The 17,019-nt window shown below is 58.6% G+C and overlaps 2 protein-coding genes across 4 annotated transcripts; both read right to left on the reverse strand.

The window, feature by feature from the left end:
* Window positions 1-370: 370 nt before the first annotated feature.
* CCDC183 (coiled-coil domain containing 183) lies at window positions 371-9,409 on the reverse strand. The gene is made up of 14 exons (XM_043470260.1): window positions 8,645-9,409; window positions 8,056-8,177; window positions 7,583-7,660; window positions 7,224-7,391; window positions 6,806-6,910; window positions 5,034-5,156; window positions 3,429-3,554; window positions 3,276-3,330; window positions 2,670-2,770; window positions 1,900-2,060; window positions 1,526-1,694; window positions 1,330-1,440; window positions 1,165-1,261; window positions 371-569 (listed from the first exon to the last, which is right to left on the reverse strand). Exons 1-14 carry the CDS (start codon window positions 8,712-8,714, stop codon window positions 451-453), a joined length of 1,605 nt encoding a protein of 534 aa, XP_043326195.1. The 5' UTR covers window positions 8,715-9,409; the 3' UTR covers window positions 371-450.
* A 1,555-nt stretch (window positions 9,410-10,964) lies between these two features.
* Window positions 10,965-13,365, reverse strand: TMEM141 (transmembrane protein 141). 3 transcript variants are annotated; one of them, XM_043470264.1, is made up of 5 exons: window positions 13,222-13,364; window positions 12,869-12,935; window positions 12,648-12,731; window positions 12,402-12,509; window positions 10,965-11,236 (listed from the first exon to the last, which is right to left on the reverse strand). In XM_043470264.1, the coding sequence occupies exons 1-5, from the start codon at window positions 13,273-13,275 to the stop codon at window positions 11,223-11,225; spliced, it is 327 nt and encodes a 108-aa protein (XP_043326199.1). In that variant the 5' UTR covers window positions 13,276-13,364; the 3' UTR covers window positions 10,965-11,222. The 3 variants fall into 3 exon arrangements, 2 of the variants coding, with proteins under 2 accessions (XP_043326199.1, XP_043326197.1); XR_006269649.1 differs by lacking the exon at window positions 10,965-11,236 and adding an exon at window positions 11,605-12,000 and having other exon boundaries at window positions 12,586-12,731; window positions 13,222-13,365; XM_043470262.1 differs by lacking the exon at window positions 10,965-11,236 and adding an exon at window positions 11,605-12,000 and having other exon boundaries at window positions 13,222-13,363.
* Between the last annotated feature and the right edge of the window lie 3,654 nt (window positions 13,366-17,019).

The raw sequence follows: 17,019 nt of genomic DNA on the forward strand, positions 1-17,019 counted from the left end.
GCCGCGAGGGTCACGAGAGTGCGGCGCGCGAGGTGCGCAGCTACGGGGCGCCGCGAGAGTCACTAGAGTGCGGCGCGCGAGGTGCGGATGCGTAGGAGGCTGCAGGCGAGGGGCGCGCGGGTACTGGGCACCGCGAGGGTCACGGGAGGGCGAAGCGGTGCAGGCAAAGGGCCTCGGACTCTGCAGTCCCGCTTTACGAGTTGTCCCCCGGATTTCAGCTCAGTCCGGATCCCCGTCCGCGCCCCCGCCTGGACCCCACTACTCACCCTCGCCCCTGAACCCCAGGGCCCAGATCCACACCGGACATCCCACTTCCCTGCAGACTTCCCAACGCGATGCCCCGCACCCGCGTCCCGTCGGCGCCCCGGAGTCCTGGAAAAATGTTTATTTGTGTAACCAATGCAAGCGTGGGGGCGGGGTGTGGGGCAGGGCGGCCTCCTCCTCCTCCAGTCACTTCTTCTTCTTCTTGGCCACCTTGAGCTTCTCCTCGATCAGCCGCTGACCCTGCCTCTTGATCTCGGCCCGCGAGGGCACATAACTGTGGTCCACGTCGGCGAACTGGAAGGTTTCTGCAAGGGAGGAGGGGGAGGGCAGCCGCGCCCACAGCCCCGCGTCCCCAGATCCTGGGCTGTTCTCTGGCATCCTTTCACGGCAGAGCCCATTGTACCAACGACGTGTGTTTCTTACTATCTGTCTGGCGTTTAGGGTCTTGCACACCCGGGGAGAGAGACAGCCCAGGGTTCACCCAGTCCTTCCAGAGCCCACAGTCGACCGCTAATATCTACCCTATACGCCAAGCCTGCATCCCTCAGGGCCAGGTGCCAGAGAAGATAGGGACAGCCCTGAGGCCCGAAACGCGCCAGAATTATTAGACTGGGAGGATCTTAAGCTGTGTGCCCTGCCTTGCCCTTCCCCCACAGACCCCCATAGGGGCCCTGACCTAGGCCTCCCTCTGCCTGCCTACTGGCACTGGTGCCTTCCCATCACCTCCATCAATTAAAATCCCGCGGGTACAGCTGATGCAGCTTCCCCATTGCTTGCCCCCACTGTCCCTCCAGGCCACCCTGGTCAGATGCAGCAAACGCCACCCCTAGCCCCTGCCTCTGCACAGCTCAGGCCGGCCACCTGCTCCCGCCTCCCCTCCAGCTGCCGGGCCGCCTGTACCTATGACATCCTCCTCCATCTCCTCAAAGCTGATCCTGGTGTTCTGCTTCTCCTTCAGGGTGGAGGACTCCAGAGCATCCCTCACCTTGGTGTTGACCTGCAGGGCACCGGGCCGGTGAGCTTTGGGGCAGGTGGGGTGTGCAGGCACCCCCGGCCCAGGGCTACCTCCTCCGTCCCGGCCAGGATCTGCACTCGGTCAGCCAGGTACAGCAGCCTCCCCTCGCAGTACGCCAGCTTGCTGTACGTGTCCAGGGTGGTCGAGGGCGCTGCTTCCTTCTGTAGCGGGGAGGAACCAGTTTTCTCGCCCTGGCCCCTCACAGGGACCCTCTGTGCTGGGGGCTCCTCCCGGCTCCGTTGGTACCTGGCCCGTGGGCAGGGGGATGCCCATCAGGCGGATGTAGAGGTTGTCGATGCCAGTCTGGATGGTCAGCAGTAGCTTCTGACTCTTGGTCATGTTGCTGTGAGCCAGCTGCAGCCGGTCTTCCTCCTCCTTCAGCATATCTTTCATTTTCTTCTCAACAGACTTAAAGCTGTTGAGGATGAGGGTGGGAGGTGGCGGACCGAGGGCACGGCAGCGGGGTCCTGAGCGAGTGCTGTGCTAATTTGGGCTCAAGAGCTAAGACGTGGGCATGGAGGGCGCCCCTGCCAGGCCCCGAGGCAGCGGGTCTGCTCAGCTCCAAGCCTGGCGCCAGCCACCAGGCTGTTGGTACGGAGAGAGGCGGGACCCCCGGGTACCTGACGGAGCTGGGCGTCTGGCGGAACTTGAGCATGGCCTCCTCTATCTCCAGCTTCTTCATCAAGGCCTCCAGCTGCGCCCGCCTCTCCTCACAGTCCTCCATCTGCAGCTCCAGGTCCTCCTCCGTGCTCTTCTGAGCCAGGAACCGGCCAGCAATGTCCTGGCAGGGCCAGTGGGGTGAGCAGCCACTGTGAGCCAGGGGGCAGCTGGTTCTTCTGGCTCCCAGTGGTCAGTAATGTCAACCGTGGTGGTGTGTTGAGGGCCTGCGAGGCCCTCGGTGTGTGTTCTTGCATGCTACCCTCACGACGGGCAGAACGGGCAGACGACCCCAACAAAGAGCTGGAGAGACCACCACCAAGAGACCAAGTGGCTCTGAGTCGCTTGTCCAAGGATGGACAAGCTTATGTCAGGACCATGGACAGGAGCTCAAGGTTTACTAATAATAATCCCAGAGCGGATTAAAGTAAAAGGGGGGTTAGGTGGAGAGGCAGCTGCTGTTGGTTTGGGAAGGGGAAGGAGTTGGAGGTGGAGGCCACCCCCTCGAGGTTTAATCCTCAAATTCCCGCGGGCTCTGTGCGACCCTGGACCACAGCTCAGGTTTGCCGGCCGCGTCCCGGGAGGCCCTCCACTCTGATCTGTGGCTGCTGCTTTGTGTGTTCATTCAGGCAAAGGTGTCTGCAGAGCCTGGCCGGGCTCAGCCCGGCCTTGAGCTGGGGACAGGCCCCTCTCCCTGCCCCTCTGCCCACGTCTAGGAGTCCGTGAGTAGTACCCAGAGGTGGGAGCACTGCACAGCAGTCTTGACCTTCTCCACCAGAGCAGTCACGTTCGTCTGGTATTCGACGTCAGCCTTGGAGGCCTCTCTCTTCCTCACTGGGCGCAGCAGAGGGGAAGGACGGCCAGCGTGCAGGGAGGGCGTGGGAGCTCTGTGCGGGCTGTCAGATGCCCCTCCCACGTCCTCAGGGGAGGCCACCCAAGAGCTGGGTACCCTTCAGAGTCGCCTCTATCTTAACTGGCTCCCTCCTCGGCCAGCCCTCGAGCGGCTCCATCCAGAGGAGGACCAGAAGCAGCTGGCACAGCGGGACTTAGTGGAGCTTCTCAGGGGTGCTTGGGTCCCAGGTGGGCATTGCTGAGTGCATTTTACAGCTGAGAGGCGGGGTGCGGTGGTGGGGTTAGCCACACCTGGCTGAGAGCCCAGAGCCAGTGGCAGCACCCTGAAGCGAGTGCTGTGGCCATTGGTGTGCCCCTATGCAGGTCCCACCAGGGAGGGGTTGGGGTTTATCGGTCTCCCTCACCCTGGCCACTGCAGGTGACACCCGGCCTCATGGTGGCCGACCTCTCCTGACCTTGGCTGGGGCTGTGAGAGCTGAGCGCTTACCTTTCAGAGTTTCTGGACCCATCAGGTTGGAGGGGAAGTCCAAGTCCTGCCGGCCCTGGAGAGAGGGAGGAGGAGGCGTGGTGAGGGGAGTCCTCTGCGGGGCTGAGGAGCGCTGGGGGTCCCAGAGGGCGGTGCCCGGACGGGCCGGCTCACCCGGCGGTACTTCTCGCTGGTCTCCTTGGTGTGGATCTTGTCGATCAGCTTCTTCTGCTGGTTCAGCCGGTTCTCTCGTGCCCGGCGCTCCTCGATGAAGGTGGCCTCCCCTTGACTCATGTTCATCTGGGGACATGGGGAAGGGGCAGGGGTCTGTCCCACTAAGGCCATGTGGAGCACTAAGCCAGTGTCTTCCTGATCTGGGATGCTGCACCTGTGTCCCCTCTCCTGGCCTCTGAGCCCTCCCTTGCATTACACTCACTGCTCCGCCTGGGGCCGCTCTGCTGCCTCTGCCAGCTCCCCTTCAGATCAGTTCAGTCCTCAGTCTGACTCTCTGCGACCCCATGGACTGCAGCACACCAGGCTTCCCTGTTCATCACCAACTCCCGGAGCTTGCTCAAACTCATGTCCGTCGAGTTGTTGATGCCATCCAACCATCTCATCCTCTGTCACCCCCTTCTCCTCCTGCCTTCAGTCTTTCCCAGCATCAGGGTCTTTTCTAGTGAGTCGGTTCTTTGCATCAGGTGGCCAAAGTATCAGAGCTTCAGCTTCAGCATCAGTCCTTTCAATGAATATTCAGGATTGATTTCCTTTAGGATTGATTGGTTTGATCTCCATGCTGTCCAGGGGACTCTCAAGAGTCTTCTCCAACACCACAGTTCAGAAGCATCAATTCTTCGGTGCTCAGTTTTCTTTATGGTCCAGCTCTCACATTCATACATGACTACCGGGAAAACCATAGCTTTGACCAGACGGATCTTTGGCACACATCCTTCTACTCTGCCATCTTGTAGACATTGCCAGCTCCCCTTAGAACTCACTAAAGTGGATTCCATGTGTCTAAACAAAAGCTCATCATCTTTCCCCAAACCGCCTCTCTCCCAGCACGTCTGGCTTTGGTGGCTAAATCTGCTGTCCTTCCGTCTACACCTGCTCACACGTCCCCAACGCTGTGCTCTCCCTTGGCCTGCACATCTAACTCCCCCTACCCCTCATCAGGGCAGCTTCTTAAAGGCCTCAAGTCCATCTTCATCACGTGGAGCCTGGCCCACATGACTAGCATCTCGACCCTGGTCCTCCGATCTCTGCAGTCAGAGCGCACCCGTTTGGAAACATGAGTCTGGTCATTTGTCCCCTCCATCTTCTCCCAGGGCTCCAGGTTCCCCGGGGGGCCACCTGCTGCCCCCACAGGCTCCAGCCCCCATGGCTTCTTTTGGCCCTGTTATATCCCAAGACTGTGTTGCCCAATCTCCACCCCCAGAACCTGCTTGTGCACTACCCCCCCGCCGATCAAGTCTGCACCCCAGGGCAGCCCTGCTTCGTGAAGAGGGGTACACTGGCCTTTCAGGGGCCTCAGCATAGATGGGGTGAAGGGGTGACACCTGCCCTGGCCAGGCCAAATCTCTGCCTCCTCGGTCTTCTTCCTGGATTCTGTATCTGGTGGGACCCCATCTGCCCAGACTCATGGGGGATGAGAGAGCAGGCTGGCAGGACAGCCACTGAACTCCTCCAGTGATGGCAGGGTGTGGGCAAGGGTGTCCGGGTGGGCCCTGGGCCAGACAGGTTTGCAAGACAGCTCTGCAGGGCCCCAGCCTGGGAGCTCACCTTGACCTCATCTGTAATCATCATGGCATCCTTGGACATGACTGTCATGTCTGACAGCTCCATGCAATAGTTGGCCACGAGATTCTGCAGCTTGTCCAACTCTGTAGGGTATCCTGCCAGCTTCTGCAGTGCAAGGGCAGGGGGGGCACAGTGCCTGACAGCCCAGGAGCCGCAGGGCCCGTCCCAGGTCGGCTCCCCTGGCCCCTTCCTGATTCTCCTCTGTCCCCCAGAGTGGACCACACCTGCTCTCCACTCCTCACCCCAGACCGTGTGAGCCCAGAGGACAAGTAGGGCGTGGCCTTTGGCTCCAGCCGGGCCCAAAGCAGGTTAAAGGAAGGTTTGGAGAAGGAAAACGGCCTCCTGCTGGTGGACTTTGTCCCTGCCCAGGGCCAGAACCCAGAGACACTTCCTAGGAAGTTGTGATGGGAAGTCTGGCCACCTGAGAGGTGGCCCTGGAGCCCTGGGAGGCTGACTGCTCTCTGAAGTGGACGGTGTGGGGTCAGACTCAGGACTCAGGGCCAAGGCTAACCTGACCAGCTAGTGTGGGACCGTAGGGAAGCCATTTAACCTGAGTTTTCCTGTGCGTAATAAGGTAATAATGGCTCTTTCAAGGGGTTGCTGTCAGGATGGATTGAGACAGTAGAATGATGTATTATTTAACACAGGGTCAGGTTCCCAAATGTCCAAGACATCTTAGCTTTTAGTATTTTGTTGTTGATTACTATGTAGACTCTCCACTGTTTTTTAAAATTTTATTTTTAAAGAATATATAGTGTCTTTAATGTCCACTTTTTTTTGGGGGGGGGTGCCATGCGGCATGTGGGATCTTAGTTCCCTGACCAGGGATCGAACAGGTGCCCCTGCATTGGGGGGCGCAGAGTCTTAACCACTGGACTCCCAGAAAGTTTGTTTTTTGTTTTAATGGACGTGGGAACTACCCTGGCGGTCCAGTGATTGAGACTCCAGGCGTCCACTGGAGGAGGCACGGGTTTGATCCCTAATCAAGGAACTAAGATCGCAAATGCTGTGCCATGGAACCAACAAAAAATGCAAGTGACCACGGGAGTTATTGTTTTTAATGCGTATGTTCTAGAAAGGCAAGAAGGGACCACTGGGAGGATAGAATGCATCCGGATGACGGAGGCGTCCTGTCCTCCTCCCGTCTTCCGGCCATCTGGCTTGTGGCAGGTGCCTGTGCTCTGCTCTATGGGGGCCTCGGGGGGCCTCCAGTGAAGGGGGGTTGCCTCTTAGGAGAGCTCAAGGCCCCTGGGGCGTCTCCCTGCCTCCTCGGCAGGGAGCCTGGGGGCTGGCTTGGAAGAAGTGGGCAGCAAGCCCAGGCTACTGGCCTGCGCAGAGGCGGCTGGCCCTGGGTGACGTTAGGGGACTTCCTGAGTGTGCTGCATTCGTCTCTTGCACCCAAAGGTGGGCAATGAAAAACGATGGGGCAAAGTAAAAATTCTGACATAGCACATGACACACCTTTTCTGAGTAGAAAATAACAAATTCTTTCCCATCTACAAGGTGCCACTGCTCAGCTGACGCCCAAAGCAGGGCTCACTCTTTCTTGGGGTCACTCAGGCTCCAGGAGAGGTGTAAAGCTGCGGGGGGGGGGGCGGGGGGAGGGTGCCCTGCCCTGGAGGACCCCGCCCCCACGGAGATCCCAGTCCTGCACACAGCCTGGGGCCTGAGATGCCCGCCCTTCAAACCCGGTTAGGCTCCCTGGAACCAGGCTGCGGTAGCAGGTGTTCGGATGCGGGGTGAGGGGGGCTCACCTTTTTCAGGTGGTCCAGCAGATCCATGTACAGGAAGTGGATATTTTGGCTTGTGGTGATCTTGATCGTCGTCTTTTCTATGTTGTTCTCCAGCTGACGGATGACCTGGGGTTGGGGGGTGGAGGGCTCATTGAGAGTGCCTTTCCGGACAGGCCGCCTGGGAGCCCAGAGGCTCACGGGGGCGGGGCTGGTCTCTCTTCCAAGGGGAGGAGCCTCACCTAGCCCGCCTAGTCTCACCCGCCTCTCCAGGGCCCCGCCCCTGAGGCCCCGCCCCGCGCCATTCTAGGCCCCGCCCCCACGCAGCTCCCGCCCCTCGTCCGGCACCGGAGGCCCCGTCTCTCAAGGGACCGCCCCGGAGGCTCCGCCCCCTGCTCAGCCCCGCCCCTCGGCCGCACCTGAGCCCCGCCCGCCGCCGCACCTGCCGCAGGCGCAGCTCCTCCTTGGTGGCGTCCGGCTGGCTCTTCAGGCCGGCCAGCTCCAGCTGCATACTCTCCAGCTTCCGCCCGCGCCTCCGCACCAAGTGGATCAGCACGTTGTGCACGTTCACGCGGTCGAAAACATACTTGCGCAGCTTCTCCCGCGCCACCTGCGTCGGGGAGGGCACGACCCGCTAGTGGGTGCGCGGGGGGGGGCCACGGAGCCCGTCGGGAGGAGCCTGTGGCCGCCCCACAGGGACCCTGTGGCTGGGCACTCGCTCCGCTCCCCACCGGCTCCACCTCGTAGTATAGTTGGGGGTGCACCGGCTGGGCAGGGCGGAGGGGCCGTCCCGCCGCCTACCTCCATGGTGCAGCGGCTGTTCGCCAGCCTCAGGGGCACGTCCTTCCCACAGGCCCTGGAGATGGTCCACTGGTCGTACTGCGGAGCGGCGGCGGCTGAGCCGGGGGCTCGCCCCCTCTGCGTTCACTCGGCCGCCGGCCCCTCCAGGCCCTCTCCCCGGGACCCTTCTGCGCAGCAAGACCCCAGCTCCTGGGGCTACAAGGGGCAGAGCACTGCAGGCCCCATCGGGTCATGCCCGCTCGGATGTGATGGGGTCCAGAGAGGAGGGTTCCCGTGTTCCCTAGGTGGCTGCCGCAGGGGGTAGCCTCAGAAAGGGCCCCTAATTGGGTCCAGGCCCCACCCCCTGAGGTTGGTGGTGGGGTCAGCGTGGGGAAAGCAGGGGCCGGCTGTCCATCTATGTTGGGGGGAGGGGCTGTTTCGGCGCGTGCCCCCCGCCCGCAGCCATCAGGCAGCAGGAGGGGCCCCGTGTCCACCTTCTTGGCCAAAGCCCACTCCTGGGACTTGCGGCGGATGTTGCTGCGCAGGAGAGCCAGCGTGGCTTTGTTCTTGACTGTCTTCTCCTTTACCGACTGGATCTGCAGCGCCCGACACTGGTCTGTGGGCGGGGGAGGGGCAGGGCAGTGGGATGTGGGCCAAGGGCCCCGGCCTGGATTCCCGGGTGGTGCGGAGTTGGGGCATGAGCCTGCTGCCTCTAAGCCCATGCACCTTCCAGCCTGCATGGGGGCCCGCTTCTCTGTCCAGCGGTGCTCACCTGGACAGCGTTCAGGGCAGTGCTGCTGGGTGGTGGGGTGGGTGGGGCAGTGGAAGCCGGAAGGGGCAGGCCTGCCGTCACTCCCAGACGCTCCTGTCCCCTCTGGCTTTGGGCCCACTATACTCACAAATCTCTCTGAAGCCCCCAGCTTCTCCAGCCCCTCCCCATGGCAGACCCTTCCCATCCATTCTCCCAGCTCTGCTTTCGGGTGAGCAGTGGCATGGCCCCTAGCCAGTTTGCCCTGGGCTGTCTCTGTGTTAGGACCAACAGTCTTGCACCTGGAGCCCCCGGTCACCCGGCGGCAGACGCACCCTGGAGCCGAGTGATGGTCTTCAGCTCCTGGATCTGCTCCTCCATCTCCGCCTCGTTGTGGATCTTCATGGCGGCCCCAGGGGTCCTCCAGGGCCCCTCTGCACCAACCGCCGTCTGTGCTGAGCCTGCCCTGCAGAACCTCAGTTCAGATTGTCCCTGGAATCCTGGCCCATTGTGACGGGGACCAAGGTTCTCAGTGCCCAGGGAACCCAGGAATTCCCGGCCCTCCCTGGTGACCCCACCCTCTGCCCCCAGGCAGCCTCAGGGTTGTTCCCCCAGACAGGAGTCTCCCTGCTGCTCTCTGCTCAGGAGTGCTGCCCTGGTCAGGGTCGCTGTCTTCTGCAGGGTGACCTGTGGTGGTTTCACACTGCACCCCCCACTGGCCCCATTGCACCATCCCCGTCCTCCCCACACCCCCACGGTCCTCCACGGAGCCTTGACAAACCGCCAACCTCTCACTGCCTACAGGGTCTCCTCACACCACCCCAAGTTCAAACCACACCCTGGGGACCCAGCTCGTGAGACCCCTAACCTCAGCCCTCACTACCCCACATCTCTTAATGACCTTCCCTGCTTGACCCCCACTTCCCCTGGCGAAGTCCTGGATCTGGTTTTAGCTCTCACTCACTCCAGAAATAAATCTGGCCTCCCGGGTGGCTCAGGTGGTAAAGAATCCACCTGCAATGCAGGAGACCCTAGTTAGATCCCTGGGTGGGGATGATGCCCTGGAGGAGGGCATGGCAACTCACTCCAGTATTCTTGCCTGGAGAATCCCATGGACAGAGGAGTCTGGTGGGCTACAGTCCCTGCGGTTGCAAAGAGTTGGACACACTGAGTGATTTTCAACAACTTCACCTGACTACAGGAGGCGCCAGTGCCCTCCCTCTGCACCCCCAGCCCAAGGCTGCCTTACAGCCACGTGGCTCAAGCCTGGGGTTCCAGGGGGTGCGCACCAGCTGGGGTACTTTTCCCAACCTGCATGAGTTTGCCAGGGCTGCTGAAACAAAGCACCACAGACCCGGCAGCTAAAGCAACAGGAATTTATTGTCGTGCAACCTGGAGGCTGGCAGTCTGAGATCAAGGTGTCGCGGGGCTGGCTTCTGCTGAGGCCTCTCCCCCAGGCTGGTAGATGCCGCCTTCCTGCTGTGTCCTCATGGGGTCCTTACCTTGGACTCTCTGGGTCCTAACCTGCTCTGATAAGCACACCAGTCTGACGGGATGAGGGCCCATCCCCGTTTAATTTAGTTACCCCTTTAAAGAAGGCTGAGCACCAAAGAAAGCTTTCAAACTGTGGTGCTGGAGAAAATTCTTGAGAGTCCCTTGGACTGCAAGATCAAACCAGTCAAACCCAAAGGAAATCAACCCTGAATATTCACTGGAAGGACTGATGCTGAAGCTGAAACTCCAATACTTTAGCAACCTGGTGTGAAGAGCTGACTCATTGGAAAAGACCCTGATGCTGGGAAAGATTGAGGGCAAGAGGAAAAGGGGGATGACACAGGATGAGATGGGTGGATGGCATCACCAACTCATTGAACATGAGTTTGAGCAAACTCTGGGAGATGGTGAAGGACAGGGAGGCCCAGCATGCTACTGTCCATGGTGTTGCAACGAGTCGGACACGACTGAGCGACGGATAACAACCCCTCTAAAGGCCAGGTCTCTAGATGGAGTCACATCCTGAGGTCCTGGGAAAGGGCTGCACACTGTGAGCCTGGGGGAGACAATTCAGCCACAGCAGTGGCCTCACCCGTGTGCCGTTGCAGCTCGCATCTTCTTCTGTGATGTCTCACACAGGCCCTTTTCCTTTCCGCTCACTCTCGGTTTTCAGTTCCATCTGAAACTCCAAGTTCATCCTCTGCCCCCCTGAGCCCAGGTCTTACCCTCAGGAAGGACCTGCCATGGGCACGGTCTACTCCTTCGCTGCCCCTCTTCTCCCTGGGGTGATGCAGAGCCTGTTCCCCGATACTGGTTCGCCTCTCCTCAGATAGAGAACCCAAGCTTTAGGGGGACACATGCTGCCTGGAGCAAGGCCGCCCTCCTAGGGGCCTTTGCACTAGGTGTCTCTCCTGACTTAGTTCTAGCCCATGGAGTGAACGCAGGAGTGGTGAATCACTCTCCTCTCCCTTTCTCCTTCCTCTTCACAGGGATGAAGACATGATGGCTGGAGCTGGTACAGCTGCTTGGCACCATGAGATAGATTTGGAATGGGGGCCCTTACAGCATAGAGCACAGTAAAAGGAGCCTGGGTTCCTGACTCCCTGCTGGCCCCAGGCCACCCACTTGGACTTCTACACGAAAGAAAACGCAAACTCTAGCTGACTTATACCATGGATACCATTTTGCTTTCCTACACACAGATTCCTTGGTACACATAAGTGTGCAATAGATGTTCTTTTGAGTGATGGGCCAGGCCAGCAGGGCGGGGCTGGGCCTGGAGCATCGAGGCCCTGGGAGGTGCACCTTCAGTGTTCCGGAGGAGCCTGCTGGAAAGGACGGCTCTGCCCAGGTTTTGGGTCATCTCTTCCGTTCCCTCTCCCTCTGTGGGCCGTGGCTGAGCTGGACAATCCTGCCCACTCAGGAGCCTTCCTCTGTGTGGACAGAGCTCCAGTCAGCTGGCTCTGGTTCCCTGCACCCCTCACTTCCTCCTCCCCCCAGAGAAAAGTGACTTAATCTGACAGGTGGGTTGGAATGGTAGGCAGCTGGGCATGGTCACTTCCTGCCCTCCTCTCCTGAGAGCCAGATGCTGTTTGGCTGCACACACCTGCTCTGTGCCCCCCCCCCACCCCCCGCCCCCCGCCCACGTGGAGAGCATGTGCGGCCCCCCAGATGTCTAATTCTGGGGTTCAGATTCAGAACTGCCCTGGTGCCTCCTTCCGTCAGCGGTGTGGTTCCAAGGAGATGTTTCTGTCATCTTCTTACTGCTCTGACTTGTTCCCTGACTGCTTTAGAACTTGGGTGGGAAACAGGACAAGGTGTTTATTAGTTCCCCAGCCCCCGGGGGGAACATCGTCTCTGACTGGCGTGGGTGGGGGATGCAGGGGCCAGAAAGGGAGTGGCAGTGGCAGAGTACAGAAGCCCCTCCCTGCTCCAGGGCTGCCCCCAAAGGCATGCTGTGTCCACCTGCAGGAGGACAGCCACCCCAGGAACGGAGGCTCCTGGCTTGAGCTCCCGGGCGGTCAGGCTGGGCAGGAGCAGTCTGCACAGGTTCAACAGACCTGGTCATGCCTGTGTGCGGGGGCCACGGGTGTGGGGAGGGCCAACCTGGGGTACAGAGGTGCCGAGGGCTGTGTTCTAGACCTGTCTGGCCCCAGGTCTCCGGTGCCCCGGCTGGAGCACTCCTAGCTACGCCGATCTGTAGGAAGCAGAGAAGACAGCTAGAACCACACCTCAAAGCTGGTCCCAGTCCCTGTGCCCATTTTCTGGAGGCAAAAACTGAGGCTTGGAACAGGAGGGGTGCAGGCAGTGGAGGCCAGACCTGAGATCAGCCAGCCTGCTGTCCGATGCAGGGCCTTTCCATCCAGCCTCTCTTCTTGGGGTGTCTGCCCTCCTCGCTCTGCACTCACTCCACCAGGGCCACCCACCCCCTCCTGCGTCGTCCTCCTGCACACAGGCCCTCTCCTTCCCGTCCGTGCCCCTCGTGTGCATGTCAAGGGGACAGGCCTGTGCAGCCTACACCATGGGCCTGGGCTTGCTGCCTCCAGCTCCGGGCACTGGCGCCTCGGTTCTGCGTCCCGCTGCCCTGGGGACTCTCACCTGTGTGCATGTCTCTGGGGAGCTGCCCTGTCTCCAGGAAGAGCCAGAGGTTGCTGCATTTCTGCGATTCTACGCGGGTCACCCAGTAGCTGGCCACTGAGCCTGCAACTGGGGAGCAGGGGTCAGGGGTCAGTGGGACGGGCATGCCCAGAACCACAGCCACCCACCCCGAGTGGGAACCCACTTCTGCTGAAGAGCCAGCGGCAACTGGGGTGCATTTCAGGGGTTGCAGGCTGGAGTACCCACCCACAGCCACCAGCACCTTCCACTGAAAGGGGAATGGAAGCCTCCTCTGGACCAGCATCTGCAGGCCGAAGGTCGCACCGGTACCTGCCAAGAGCCACGGTCCCCATCAGCCAGCTTGTCCTCGGGGCTGGCCAGGGGACCACCGCGGCAGAGCCGGCTGGTGACCTGGCGCCACTTGCTGGGGAGTCAGGGTTTGACCTCACACCCCGGACCCAGCCTACCTGTGACAAAGGTGGAAACGCCCTTCACGAAAGCGTTCGACTGGCACGCGGCGTATTCACCTAGTCCCTGGGATGGAAAAGGGGTTGAAGTCTCAGTTCCCTGCCCCTCCTGCCCCTCTCCAGGGCGCACTCCGGCCCCGGGGGAGGGGACCACTCATCATGAGGCCCTGGCGGCCCAGACACTCCGCGCCTGCCCCCGTGCCCGCCCAGGCGGGAGGCCTCCACCGCCACCGCAAGAGCGTCCCACGCCTCTGTCCCTCTTCGCTTCCCTGATGAAAGTACTCCCACCAAGGCCCCGCCCCGCTCAGGTCAGCTTCTGAGGTCGGGGCCCGCGTCCAGGCCGGCCTTCTCACCGGGTGCTTGCTGGCCACGGCGTCGTCCACCCGGGACAGGCCCAGGTTCACCATGGCTGGCGCGGCGCGGGGAACCGGCTGGCTGACCTACACCAGGCCGGCGGAGGGCGGGGCCGGATGGGGAGGGGCGGGGCCTGTGCGGGGCCGGATGGGCGGGGCGGGGCCTGTGCGGGGCCGGAGCGGAGGGGGCGGGGCCGGACAGAGGGAGAGCCGGATGGGGAGGGGCGGGGCCTGCTCCGGCCGGAGCAGAGGGGGCGGGCCTGTGCGCGCTCCAGGAGCCGGGCTCAGATGTGCGGTGGACGCAGGCGGGTGGCGCCTGGCCTAGGTCGCCTGCCTTGTCTCCAAGCTGTTAGAGACTTGATTACTGTTAGTAGTTTGTTAGGGTGGGCTTTGCGTAAAGGATTACCTGTACTGAAGACGACCACGGGATACGGGGTGGCGCATCTAAAAACGGCTTAGTGGGTTAACTCCCCAAACACTGTGAGCCTGTACTTGGTGTTAGTCCTGTCCTCGGAGCCGCGGGTCCCGCCGAGGAGTCAGAGCCCCTACCCCTCGTAGTGCAGACAGGTAAACAGACGTGGGGGGAGGTCAGGAAGACAAAATGGGGGCGGGGATGCAGAGGGTCAAGCGGAGGACCCTCAACCACGTGGGACTGAGCCCTGGCTTACTTGATAAGCTTCAGGGGGCCCAAGTGGCTGGATCGGAGGGTCAGGCAAGGGTTGGGCTGTAAGTTAGGGTCTCCGGCCACAGCCTTCTGTGACTTGAAGCCTGGTGGGAGCTTCAGTTCTTCTGATTGCACTGGGAGGGCCCGGGCAAGGATGTCAGCATGGTGGACACGTGGCCTTCCTGCTTGGTTGGGAGCCAGCCCTCCAGGAGAGCATCTGCTAAGGTTTAAAGGGTGCTTCAGCGATGGAGCAGGCAGGGGTGCTGTGGGCTGCATTTGGAGGCTGCACTGATAGACTCTGGCACTGGGTTGGTGGTGCCAGTGAAAGATTGCCGTGGTGAGTCGTGTGCTACGCTTGGATTCGTGACCTCCAGAGGAGAGGATTTCGATCCAGGGCCAGAGACAAGGCTTGACTACTCGGAGCTTTTTGTGTAGCAAAGTTTTATTAAAGTGTAGTAGACATACACTCTTGACAAGAGAATTCCAGAAAAGCATCTGTTTCTGCTTTATTGACTATGCCAAAGCCTTTGACTGTGTGGATCACAATAAACTGTGGAAAATTCTGAAAGAGATGGGAATACCAGGCCACCTGATCTGCCTCTTGAGAAACCTGTATGCAGGTCAGGAGGCAACAGTTAGAACTGTTGGTGGTCAGGGTTCCCACCTGACCATCAGCCTCCCAGACGCCTGATGGGAGAAAACGACAGTGAAAGACAAAAACATCATCCCAACCTTCACATTATCCTTGTTCATTATTTTTTCAAGCGGGATTTCCTGAAAAAACACCTGGGAGATGAAGACTAGGTGAGTGAGACAGCAGAAAAAAGCAGATGCTAGAAGCAGACCCATTGGGTTTCCCTGGTGGCTTAGTCGGTAAAGAGACCGCCCAAAATGCAGGAGACCCAGGTTCAATCCCTGTTTTGGAAAGATCCCCTGGAGAAGCAAATAGCAACCCACTCCAGTATTCTTGTCTGGAAAATCCCGTGGGGAGAGGAACCTGGCAGGCTATGGTCCATGGGGTCACAGAGTCGGACATGACTTAGCAACTAAACCACCATACCACCATTCCCCTCATGAGGCTCCACCCTCATGACCTAATCACCTCCCAAAGGCCCCACCCCTCAGTCCCATCACATCAGGGCTTAGGGTGTCAGCTGCAATGCAGGTGACCTGGGTTCAATCCCTGGCTCGGGAAGACCACCTGGAAAAGGGAACAGCTACCCACTCCAGTATTCTGGCCTGGAGAATCCCATGGACTATACCGACTCTGGGTCGCAAAGAGTCGGGCATGACTGAGTGACTTTCAGATGTATAGGTCCAATGACTACCCTGGTAACCGTAGAGAATCTGCCTACAGTGCAGGAAACCCAGGTTGGATCTCTGAATCAGGAAGATCAACTGGAGAAGGGAGTAGAACCCATTCCAGTAATCTGGCCTGGAGGATTCCATGGACTGTATAGTTCATTGGGTCTCAAAGAGTTGGACTGGACTTTCACTTTATGACTTTTTTAAAAAAATTTTAATTATTTTATTGAAATATAGTTTATTTACAGTGTTATGTTAATTCTGCTATACAGAAAGTGATTCAGTTTTATATATATATGTGTGTGTATCAGTTCAGTTCAGTCGCTCAGTCGTGTCTGACTCGTTGCGACCCAATGGACTGCAGCACACCAGGCCTCCCTGTCCATCACCAGTTCCTAGAGATTACTCAAACTCATGTCCATCGAGTTGGTGATGCCATTCAGCCATCTCATCCTCTGTTGTCCCCTTCTCCTCCCGCCTTCAATCTTTCCCAGCATCAGGGTCTTTTCCAATGAGTCAGTTCTTCACATCAGGTGGCCAAAGAATTAGAACTTCTTATATATATATATATAATATATATATACATACTTTTTTAATTTAAACTTTTTATTTTATATTGAGGTATAGCCAATTAACAATATCATGATGGTTTCAGGTGAACGGGGGGACTCAGCCCTACACATGTACCGTGCTCCCCCAAACCCGGCCCCACCCAGGCGGCCACATGATACTGAGCAGAGTCCCCTGTGCTTCACAACAGGACCTCGTTGGTTACCGTTGGTTCAGGACTTGAGTTGCGGGGAGGGTACTCAGACACTCAGACTACAGCAGAGGCTGTGGAAATAGCTAAGATTACTCTGCTTCACGAGGTGAGAACCATATTTGAAACTGTATTGCATTTTCACAAAACATTATAAACTCTAAAGATGAAACTATAAAAAAAGGCAATTGAATATCTGTGTAAAACAAGATAGTGACAATTTTTAAAAATACATATTTATTTTAATTGGAGGCTAATTACTTTACAATATTGTAGTGGTTTTGCCAAATGTTGACATGAATCCGCCACGGGTGTACATGTGTTCCCCATCCTGAACCCCGCTCCCACCTCCCTCCCCATCCCATCCCTCAGGGTCATCCCAGTGCACCAGCCCTGAGCACCCTGTCTCATGCATCAAACCTGGACTGGCGATCTATTTCACATTTGATAATATACATGTTTCAGTGCCATTCTCCCAAATCATCCCACCCTCGCCCTCTCCCACAGAGTCCAAAAGGCTGTTCTATACATCTGTGTCTCTTTTGCTGAGTGGCCATTATTAAAACTAAATCTCTGCATAGTCCTGCAAAAAAAAAAAAAAAATGCAACCACACAAATCATGAAAAATAGAAACCTCGTATTTCTTGTAAGTAAAAAACCCCAAAGTCCCCAAAGGTCTCTCTCGTGCCTCTGTCTTAAGACTTCCTGGAGAACTAAGAAGGATTGTGGAGAGGAGAGGAGATGGACAAGTGCCCTAAGACTGAGCTGAAATAGGTCCAGAACTCCAACAAGGGATGCAGACCAGCCGCCAAGACGGGACCACAGGGCAGCTTGGGGCTCAGCGGCGACTTCAGAAAGGCATCACTTTTGGGAAGGAGGAGCGTTAGAAAGGGCAAGGGTGCCTTTCCACACTGGGTAGTGGAGTAAAATAAACACCTGTAAATGTAGGATCCTTCAAGACAAAAGAGAGCCAAACTTCACACACACACCAGTACCCAAATGCCACCCATTAAAGAGAGTCCATTAAGGAGACGTTCTATACAGTCAGCAAAAATAAGACTGGGAGCTG

This window comes from Cervus canadensis, chromosome 5 (assembly GCF_019320065.1).
Source record: "Cervus canadensis isolate Bull #8, Minnesota chromosome 5, ASM1932006v1, whole genome shotgun sequence".
Classification (NCBI taxonomy): Eukaryota; Metazoa; Chordata; class Mammalia; order Artiodactyla; family Cervidae; genus Cervus; species Cervus canadensis.

Bases quoted from the DNA above. Each gene is read 5' to 3' on its own strand.
- CCDC183 (XM_043470260.1), bottom strand. From the start codon at position 8,714: ATGAAGATCCACAACGAGGCGGAGATGGAGGAGCAGATCCAGGAGCTG. The intron at 7,392-7,582 runs GTAGGCGGCGGG...TCCCCGACGCAG, and splicing joins ACAGCCGCTGCACCATGGAG to GTGGCGCGGGAGAAGCTGCG. The intron at 1,695-1,899 runs GTACCCGGGGGT...CATCCTCAACAG, and splicing joins CAGACGCCCAGCTCCGTCAG to CTTTAAGTCTGTTGAGAAGA.
- TMEM141 (XM_043470264.1), bottom strand. From the start codon at position 13,275: ATGGTGAACCTGGGCCTGTCCCGGGTGGACGACGCCGTGGCCAGCAAG. The intron at 12,936-13,221 runs GTGAGAAGGCCG...TTTCCATCCCAG, and splicing joins CCGTGGCCAGCAAGCACCCG to GGACTAGGTGAATACGCCGC. The intron at 12,510-12,647 runs GTGGGTACTCCA...CCTGCTCCCCAG, and splicing joins GAAGGTGCTGGTGGCTGTGG to TTGCAGGCTCAGTGGCCAGC.